Source organism: Arachis ipaensis, chromosome B09 (genome assembly GCF_000816755.2).
Source record: "Arachis ipaensis cultivar K30076 chromosome B09, Araip1.1, whole genome shotgun sequence".
Lineage (NCBI taxonomy): Eukaryota > Viridiplantae > Streptophyta > Magnoliopsida > Fabales > Fabaceae > Arachis > Arachis ipaensis.
Genome location: NC_029793.2, coordinates 5,084,636 through 5,094,722, shown reverse-complemented (window position 1 = coordinate 5,094,722; position 10,087 = coordinate 5,084,636). Strand labels below are relative to the sequence as shown.

Below are 10,087 nucleotides of genomic sequence, written 5' to 3'. Positions count from 1 at the left end.
CGTAATTTAATAAAATCATGCCTTCCAGAACACACATCTTTAGCTGAAAATATTAATTTATAAATTACAGTAGTAAAACAAAGAACCTTCACTCAAAATCAACCATCCATAAAAAAAGGAATAAAAAAAAGAAAGAAACAAATATACGACACTGTAGGGGAAAAGAGAGTTGAAACCTGTTTGACAGATTCAGCGATTTCGGGGCCAATACCGTCGCCGGGGAAGAGAGTGGCACGGATCGGAGTGGAAGAAACGGAGGAGAAGAATCTGGCGGCGGTGGAGCGGTTTCCAAGGGTTCGTTTGAGGAGCTGGAAGCCAGAAGAGGCCATAGTTGACGATGCCACACTCTTTGACCCAAATTAAGAGCACTCACTGCATCGATTCAGACCAAAAAAATAAAAGAATTATTTAAGAGATTAATATAATACATGAGAGTGTTGTAATGTAGATTTGGAAGGAACGATTGATAGGGATTCAAAAGGAACGTACCTTGTGATCGGGGATTCAAAATGTTAGTGCTTCATTGAGCGGAGAATGAATTGGGAACATTAGAAAGCAGAACGAAGTTCTTTTTCTTTTTCATTAATGTAATCAATGTGATGTGTATATTTTTCTCTTTTCTGAAACAACGGTGCGGAATAAAATTGTGGTGTTTCAAAAAGCACTTTATCAGAATTAATTTCTTTAAAAAATGGTAAGAAATAAGTTTGGTAAATAAAAATATTGCTTAATAAGTACAAAAGTGTCTTTTTTTTTTTTGGTGACTTTAAAATAGAAGACTCGAACCCGCAACCTCTTAATTGAATATGGAGAACCTATACCATTTGAGCTCTTACTCATTGGCAATNTTTTTCGATGCTAAAAAGTAAAAATACAATTAAATAATTTTTCTGTTGACCAAATATCTTTTCAAATAAATCTTTTAAATTAAATTTTACGCAAACATCTAATCAAATATTATCATATGTCATATCAATAAAATTAATTAATCTTTTGAATTTAGCACCTAAAAAATTATTTTAAAACATATAAGTGTGTGTGTATTGGCAAAAAACATTGTAGAAAAGATTACGATACCGAAAAATAAAATAAAAGAAATAGGATTAATGTTTACTTAGATTTTTTTTTATCTAAGATACTAAAACACAAAGAAAATGTTTATTTCGATATACGCATAAGTATTTTGGTTTCCGAAAATTATATAAGTTGAAATAATTCCAGGAAATAAGAAACATGAGTTTAGATAATACTTTCATGTGAGACTAACTTGACTAATCAAATTTCTGAAAAAATGTTTAATAAAGACATATAATTTTTTAATAAAAATTAAATATTTATAATTGTTTTATCATTGAAAAAATAAAGCACATAGATCTTTCAGTTGACTAATACTCTAATATAGAAAGATTTATTATATACTTTAACCAAAAACGATTACAAATATAAATGATTGCAAAGAAAAACTTAGGCCTCACGTTGAGGATATTGTATGATGCGTTTTACAAAATAACCCCCCATCTACCTTATATTTTGTTTGGTCGTTCCATGAACTCAAAGGGTAAATTTGGCATGATGTCAACTCTAAGTCTCTAACAGATAAAAAGACTATCCATTTTATTTCTTTAACGAGTAACTATATAAACTGAAACCACTGAACTCAACAAACTTGTTAGGTGTAGTTTCTGAGATTGAATTTTCTCGTTGCATTAGAATTGTGAAAAGATTTCATGGCCAATATTATTGTTCCTTCTCCAACCATTTTCACATCATCTTGTGTGTTAAGGAGTGAACAACAGCAACTTTTTGGAAGCATAGATTCTTCTTATTCTTTATGGAATTCTTGCATTCAACCAAGAAACAATTCTAGGAACAATTTTCAGCTGAAATGCTCAAATGGGCATCCACTAAATAGCGTTTCTTCCCATGATGGTATGTTTCTTTACGTGATCCACTTGATTTAATTGTTGTTCTTGTTATGATGAAGCCGGAATTTTGCTGATTTTTGGGTTGAGCTTAACTTTCTCATATTCTTAAATCTTAATGCTCCACACAAGATTTAAAGTTTTGCTCATAGTTGTTGAATGCTGATCTTCTATGTTATGATGGCCCTTGTTTTCTTTAATGCCAAATGGTCATAGTTTTTTATCAGTATATGAATTTGGACAAAACTTGTTGCAAAAGAAGTTTTAGGGGTCCTGTTTATATCCTTGTTCTGAACTTTAATTTTGAAAAAGGTGTAGTTAAATTAGATTCTTTTAGCAGAAATTTCACAGCTTGAAAAAGGTGTAGTTAAATTGAAATCATATATCATATATCCACATACATTTTCAGGTGCAGTTGGAAGTTCATTGGCCAAAGAAGATAGCAAGCCTCAACCAACTGAAGCATCATATCCCTTGTCAGATTCAGAATGCATAGGATCCAACCTTAGCATAACTGTTGTTGGAGCTTCTGGAGACCTTGCCAAGAAGAAGATTTTTCCAGCACTCTTTGCTCTTTACTATGAAGATTGGCTACCTGAGGTCCTACTTCTCATTGTAGTTTTACTTCAAGTTTCAAGAAAAGCTTAACTTTAAATAACTGACATGATCATTGCCTCTGAGGCTTTGGTTTTTTATTGCAGAACTTCATTGTGTATGGTTATGCTCGGACCAAAATGACCGATGAAGAATTAAGGAACATGATTAGCAGAACTTTAACATGTAGAATTGACAAGAGGTAAATGCTATTTGGTAGCATCATGTACAAGTTCACCCTGTTTCACTTTTCCCCATAGTTCTTTTTCATGTTGTAAATATTGATGGTTCTGAACTTTGCAGGGAAAATTGTGAAGACAAAATGGATCAATTCTTGAAAAGATGTTTTTACCATTCTGGTCTGTATAACTCTGAGGATGATTTTTCAGACTTGGACTCCAAGCTGAAAGAAAAAGAGGTAATATTAACATATCAACGGTTTGTCTTTTATGCTATTTGGTTAAAACTTTTAACAAAAGTGTTCTTATCTCCTAAAATACCTCCTAAATATGCATCTCTACTACCAGGCGGTGTCATACAATTTAAGGCATTTCATGATTACTAATAACTCTATCAATGATTTCATACTAACTAACATTAGACTCAGATGGTAAACTCCTGCTTAGTAATTATTCTTGAGACTAATTCTTTATACTGCAGGATGGAAAAGATTCAAACAGGCTATTTTATCTGTCAATACCTCCAAATATATTTGTGGATGTGGTGAAATGTGCTAGCCTTAAAGCTTCTTCAAGAAATGGCTGGACAAGGGTTATTGTCGAAAAGCCATTTGGCCGCGACTCAGAATCATAAAGTGAGCTAACAAGATGTCTCAAGCAGTACCTATCTGAAGAACAAATATTCAGGTGCATATGGTTCTTTTCATTTTTCTTTCTAACCTTTACAAGCTAAAAATGAAAGTTGGTAAGAATTGAAATCATTTAGGATTGACCATTACTTGGGGAAGGAGCTTGTGGAGAATCTATCAGTGCTTCGTTTTTCAAATCTTGTTTTCGAACCTCTATGGTGCCGGAACTACATTCGAAATGTGCAGCTAATATTTTCAGAGGATTTTGGAACAGAAGGAAGAGGAGGGTGAGTCATAGTCTCGTACAAAACCTATTTCTTCATTGTGTTTTACAAACAAAATCATACTTCATTGTCTGTTTTTTTCTCCAGTTATTTTGATAACTATGGAATCATTCGCGATATAATGCAAAATCACCTTCTGCAAATACTGGCCTTGTTTGCAATGGAAACTCCTGTGAGCTTGGATGCTGAGGACATCAGAAATGAAAAGGTAAGTCTTATAAGTTTAAGCCTCGAAATTGAGTTTATGAGCTAAGTTTTATGATTCAAGATCACTAAAGCTCCAAGAGTTTAGGTGAACTAACCTTTGAACTTGCTGATGATGATTTATTAATTGATCAATTCTGTTCAATGATTACACTTAAGATTGTTGTCTCAAACTCAGGTGAAGGTTCTTAGATCAATGAGACCAATTCAGTTAGAAGATGTTGTTGTTGGTCAATATAAGGGCCACAACAAGGGTGGGAAATCATATCCTGGTTACACAGATGATCCTACTGTTCCAAAGGATAGTCTAACTCCAACATTTGCAGCAGCCGCGCTTTTCATCGACAATGCAAGATGGGATGGAGTTCCTTTTCTCATGAAAGCTGGCAAGGCTCTCCATACTAAACGGTATTAAATATTTCCTTTCCTGTAGCTGCGACTGCGCCTTTGAATTTTTCATGTTTTCTTGGAAATAGTAGTTACAAAAATCATGAATTTGTATCCAGTGCAGAAATCAGAGTCCAATTCAGGCATGTACCAGGTAACTTGTACAAGAGGAACTTTGGAACTGATCTGGACAAGACTACGAATGAGCTTGTGCTTCGAGTTCAACCTGATGAAGCTATATACTTGAAAATCAATAACAAGGTTCCTGGTCTGGGAATGCGACTAGATCGAAGCGACTTAAATTTGCTTTATAGAGCAAGGTATGAGACCTTTTCAAGATATGTACTGCCTAGAGTTAACTGAATTGACTTTATTTGGTAATGTTGCTGATTTAAACTTCTTAGAGATGATTTTTACAATATTAAGCTATAGTTAGTTTCTGCAAGCATAACATATTTTCACTCAACCAATTAAGTCTTGATAGTTCAAAAGTTTGTAAACAAGTTCCTGTGTACAAAAATTTTCAATTAGATCCCTATAATTTCAACATTAACAATTTTATGTAGGTATCCAAGGGAAATACCAGATGCATATGAGAGATTACTCTTGGATGCAATAGAAGGGGAAAGAAGGTTGTTCATTAGAAGTGATGAGCTTGATGCAGCTTGGTCACTCTTCACCCCATTGCTCAAAGAGATTGAGAGCAAGAAGATTGCTCCAGAGCTATATCCTTATGGTAGTAGAGGACCTGTTGGAGCACATTACCTTGCTGCAAAGCACAATGTAAGATGGGGTGATCTTGGTATTGAAGAATAAATGAACTAATGACGCATATTCATCATTATTTTCTCTTTATAGTACAGTGATTTTTAATTTTTTGTGATTTGGTTGCCTTAATTTTGGTTTGAAGAAGGCAATTTGATAAAGAAAAATGCCATAGTTTGTTATGTAACATGGCTTGTGCTTGCCACAATTTGAAGATAGCAAGTTGGTGTATAGTTTGGTAAATGTTGTTCAAGATCTAAATCATTATACTTTGTGCCAATTTACACCTAGATCTTGTATTTCTTAATAATATCACTGTAATAATAGTTACTGCATAGTGTACTAGCGAAAATTCCAAACCATATTAAGGAAGTAATGACATATATAACATTAAAATATATTACATGTAAAATAACACGATGATGAAAATTGAAAGTGTATATACTATATATTCATGTATCATTTTAAATAAAATTATATAATTTCGTTTATTTAACTACTCTTTATTGAAATTATAACTTGTTTAAACATGGCAACATATAGTTTTTGAAAGAGCTGTGACTTGATACAAAGTCTTTAGACTCCTGTCATGAAGACAGTACATAAAAATTGGAAATAATTGTAATCTCAGCATCTGGTATCCATTGAAGTTCAGAGGACACTGTAAAAACTGGTATCTGTACAAGCACAAAATACCCACACACAGCTCACAAAATCAAGGGAGTGGATCAAGGAAATCTCACTCCTGTACTCATTGAATTTAGAAAATGCAGAATTACAGTATGAAGTAATGAAACAGTAGAAATGAAAGATAGGGGCTGATATTAGAGAGTCAGCCTCTCTCCTAGTCTAATTCTCACTCCTTACTCCCAAAATCTGTATTCTCTCTCCAATCTGTTATCAAATACCCTCACGCCTCAGCTCTCATGCTTCCCTCACTACCCGAGCCATGTCGCAAGTTAGTTACAACCATATTTCCCAAAGCATTATTTCCCATTTTACCCCCTCTTATTTCTTCTACTATAGTGAAAAGGTAGGGGTGGAATTTTCCTTGATTTAGGATTGGAAGCTTCTATTCCTCTCTCTCCAAATACCCTTACATCATCAGGGAATGTAACGGACACCTTCAAAACTTTCACAATATCCCCTTTGCTCTATTATCACACTCCTCCAATTGCAAGCTTCTCTTTCATAGCATAAATATGCACAAACCTGCAATACCATGATTTGCATCATATTCAAACATTAGACTACAAACTGCAATAATTTTAATAGACTATAGTCACTTAAAATAGTCAAATCAAATTAAGCATATAAGATTCTAGCAGCCTCATTCTTGATTATTGCTTACCAAATTTGCAGTACTTCTTTCTTTATTTGTCATCAGCAGCATGAAGACTATTCCACATCCATTCATGTGAAAGATAATTGACAGATCATATATATGAGTACCAACTCATCGTGCTCAACATGCCCATTGTTAAATCATTCGTCAACATAGCAGCAAATGTAGGTCTCATGGCTGCCAAGGAACAATGTTCTTTTGCAATAGCCCTATCTCATCCTCTGCTTGTGCCTGTCCATAGTACAAAGGCCTTTTACCCTATTCACATATTATGTTTCGAACCTCCAGCAAAAATGAATAACAATATAATGATAAGCTAAAACAGATAAAAGCTAGAAGAAGGTCAAAGCAAGCAGCAAAAGACAAAAGTGAAGAAGAAGAGGTTGATTGGGGAGCCACAAATCTGCATTATTTTGTTCTACTCAACCGCAACTTATGAGAGACACTGAAATTCCTATTATTAGAAGTAACAAGTATGCTTCTCACTCTTAAGGAAATATGAAGAGTGCCACCACTCAATTGGAGCAAATATATAGCTCAATTTCGATATACTTATCTTTTATAATTGGTTTGATTGAACCTTATCTACAGTGAACTTTCTCATGTTCGGAATAAGATATGCACATCCAATAAGTTATGTATGTTGGACAGCTTCAATAGTTGAAAACTACATATGGGAAAGAAACCTGATAAGTTCAGTTCTTTGTCTCATTCTCTGGATGATCAATGGTTATCTGTCCTTTGTCAAAACCTTCCGGCAATAGATGCTTATTTTCCATCTCACTACATAGTGTGGATGCCAATTGATTTCTCCCACACCTACAAAGTCCACCACAGAGCTCAGACAAGACAAGAGAATCAGGAGCCATCGACCTGCCCAACATGTCCCTCAAGACCTGCACAGCACCCTCAAAGTCTTCATTATGCAAGAAAGCAGACATCAACATCTTGAACGTATGCTCATTCGGATTACAACCACTCCTTATCATGCTCCTATAAATAAGAAAGGCACGCTCAGAGTTCTTTCTCGCACACTGCCCGGTGATCAGTGCTGAAAAGGTTGACGCATTCGGGACCAAGTTCTCCTTGTCAAGTTCCTTAACCAGATACGCAGCCTTTTTCGTTTTCCCCTCCTTACACAATCCCAAAATCAATGCATTATAAGTCAGTATATCAGCCTTAATCCCATCCCTCCTCATCTCCTCATAAAGCCTTGTCCCCATTTCGCTGTTCCCAACTGAACTATACCCATTGATCAAAGTATTGTATGTCACAATATTAGAAGCCACATTGCAACCCTTCATCTCATTGAAAACCTTATTAGCCTCATGCAACTTCCTCTCCTTGCAGAACCCATTGATGATGGTGTTAAAAGTAACCACATTTGGTTGCACCCCATTATGCTCCATCAAGGACTTAACCTTCAATGCCAAACTAACCATTCCCTTATTACAATACCCTGAAATCAATGCATTAAACGACACAACATTTGGACTCAAACCCATGTCCCTCATCTTCTCCAACACCTCAAAACCCTTCTGCAACTCCCCTAACTTGCAATAAGCACATATAACCATGTTAACAGTGTATACATTGATCGAAACACAAGACCTACGCATCTCGCAGTAGAACAACAAAGCTACCTCAGGCCTCTGCAAATGAATCAGAGAACTCATGAAAGCATTGCAGGACTCAACAGTGGGGAAGAACCCATACTCCTTCATGCGGCAAAACGTGTTAGTGGCATTCCTAATTTTATTCAAATGCGCAAAAGTCTTGAAAAGCGCATCAAAAACAAGAGGGGTGGAATCACACAAACGGTAAGAACACAACAATGATTCAAAGAGCTTAGAAGGCAAATCCAAATCCAAAGCGCCTGAATCAGCGATGATCCTCTTGAGGAGCGTTTGAATGGCTCTAAAGTTTCGGTTTTTGGCAAGAGTATGGAGTAAGATGGCGTGTGTTTCGAGGGAGTGGCAACTAGGGTTTTGGTTTTGAACCCAGTTGGAAAATTTGAGGGAGAGAACGGCGTCATTTTTTAGCTTGAGGAGGATGTGTTTGACCCTGAAGGGTGTGAGGGGATGTGAGAAAGGTTGGAGATTTTCCCACTGAGAGTGAATGATGTGGCTGTGGGAAACGTTAATGAAATCAAGGTCTTGGCCTTTGGCTTGAGGAATGGTTTGATGAGGAATGGGTATGAAGAAGGAACTGTTATTGGGAATCCTCTTACTTGGCTTGGTCCTAATAGTGGAAGTGATGGATTTGAAGGGTAAGGGAGAAGAAGACTCGATGGAAGAAGTTGAGAATCGATGGAAATGGAAGCAAAAGTTTCTCCAATTTCGTAGGAAAAGGTTCAATGAACAATTCCCTTTTCCAATGGGAGTGGCCATTGGCCCTTTCAAGCAAACCCGATTTTGCCAATGTGATTCCAAGCTTTACCATGTCAGAAAGATCTGTGTCATAGGGTCAATTTCAGTTTCTACATAGTGCTCTTCCCACTCTATAGGCACATCAATTGCTTTGAATATCTAATCATTGCAATGGTAAGAATTCAGTCAATTTCTATGAATAATTAACAACTAACAAGTAGACATAATAATAACCATATATAGCAACATATAGAACTTGGGAAAAATCAAATATCAAAGTGAAAAAAAGTTCATCACTGGTGAAAGAAAAGAATAAACAAAACAAATTCATCCACACGTATATCTAAGTTTTCTGAACATGCATTTACACAGACCTACAACCATGTAGATGCCAGCACTACCGACCCTACATTACACAACAACAGCGATGCTGATGCAATAACCACTTTTCTTAGCATCTCCCCAACAATGAGTTCCTTCTATTAATAATGAGAAAGCATACCAAGTGATGGAAATATGACGAAATGAACCACAGGTCCTCAAATTTTATTCAAAATCAATCCCAATAAGGCATGTGGGCACTCACATTTTCTTAAAATTTTAAACTACATATATAATCATCGCATTTTAAGAAAATAATTCTCCAACATACCTCTTAAGCTGAAAATGTTGACTTTATCAGATGAGGTATAAATAAATAAATCATTAGTAGTAAAACAAAGGAGTCCCGCTCGCATCAATCAACCATCCATCCATGAACCAAAAAAATAAATAAATAAAAGAAAGAAAATATATGAAACTGTAAATAGGGATGTACATGGTTAAGGTTAACCAAAAATAAACAAACCTAATTTCAGTTAACCAGAAATTTGGTTTAGGTTAGTAAACCAAACTAGTTTTAAATAAGAAAACTGGTTATTAACGGGTTACAAAAGTAGTAAGGCAGTTTTAAAAATGAAAACCAGTTTTAAAAAAGTAATCGATTTTGCATTTAAAAACTGGCTTTTTTCATTTAAAAACCAGTTTTATGCAAAATCAATTTTAACTTATAAACCAATTTTTGACACTTTAAAAGGCTAGTTTAGCCTTTTTACCATTATAAAACCGGTTTTTTACCCTTTCTAAATGAAAGATCATCCAAATTTGCCCTATCGGATCATATTATAAATACCAAAAATGCTATTTGCACACTAAAATCAACCACCATGTACACAAATACATATATAGTTTAACTCATTTTTAATGTGTACTTTGTATTTCAATTTGTATTCTACCCTGGTGGCTGATTTTGGCATACACCTAGCATGATTATATAAATACATATATGAAGAATATATCAATTTAGATACACATTCTAAAAAATTGTTAGTATCATATTGAAAGCAACATAGTCATAACAAATTCTGAGG

At 35.0% G+C, this 10,087-nt stretch overlaps 3 protein-coding genes across 7 annotated transcripts in view; 1 reads left to right on the top strand and 2 right to left on the bottom strand.

Annotated features, from left to right (window-relative positions):
* Positions 1-658, bottom strand: part of LOC107615988 (isocitrate dehydrogenase [NAD] catalytic subunit 5, mitochondrial) — a 3,117-nt gene extending 2,459 nt beyond the window's left edge. Inside the window, exons 1-2 of the mRNA XM_016317998.2 lie at positions 490-658; positions 177-372 (exon numbers count right to left, since the gene is read on the bottom strand). Of these exons, the coding sequence (XP_016173484.1) occupies positions 177-329 (153 nt within the window). The 5' untranslated portion in view covers positions 330-372; positions 490-658. The remainder of the gene's footprint in view (positions 1-176; positions 373-489) is intronic.
* LOC107619192 (glucose-6-phosphate 1-dehydrogenase, chloroplastic-like) lies at positions 1,627-5,316 on the top strand. The gene is given in 10 exon segments (XM_016321435.2): positions 1,627-1,929; positions 2,332-2,522; positions 2,624-2,718; positions 2,820-2,934; positions 3,177-3,382; positions 3,462-3,611; positions 3,696-3,816; positions 3,991-4,220; positions 4,319-4,519; positions 4,766-5,316. Coding segments are annotated over 10 exon segments (1,761 nt in total). The 5' UTR covers positions 1,627-1,727; the 3' UTR covers positions 5,016-5,316.
* Positions 5,584-10,087, bottom strand: part of LOC107618404 (pentatricopeptide repeat-containing protein At4g26680, mitochondrial) — a 6,118-nt gene continuing 1,614 nt past the window's right edge. The window contains exons 4-6 of one of the 5 annotated variants that reach the window (XR_002354402.1): positions 6,996-8,837; positions 6,316-6,540; positions 5,584-6,176 (exon numbers count right to left, since the gene is read on the bottom strand). Coding sequence is in view for 1 of the 5 variants with exons in the window: in XM_021112213.1 (XP_020967872.1) it covers positions 7,005-8,699 (1,695 nt within the window). In the remaining 4 variants the exon portion in view is untranslated. Of the gene's footprint in view, positions 6,177-6,315; positions 6,592-6,678; positions 8,838-10,087 lie in introns of those variants that run through there. The other 4 variants (XR_002354401.1, XR_002354404.1, XR_002354403.1 and 1 more) reach the window with 4 other exon arrangements.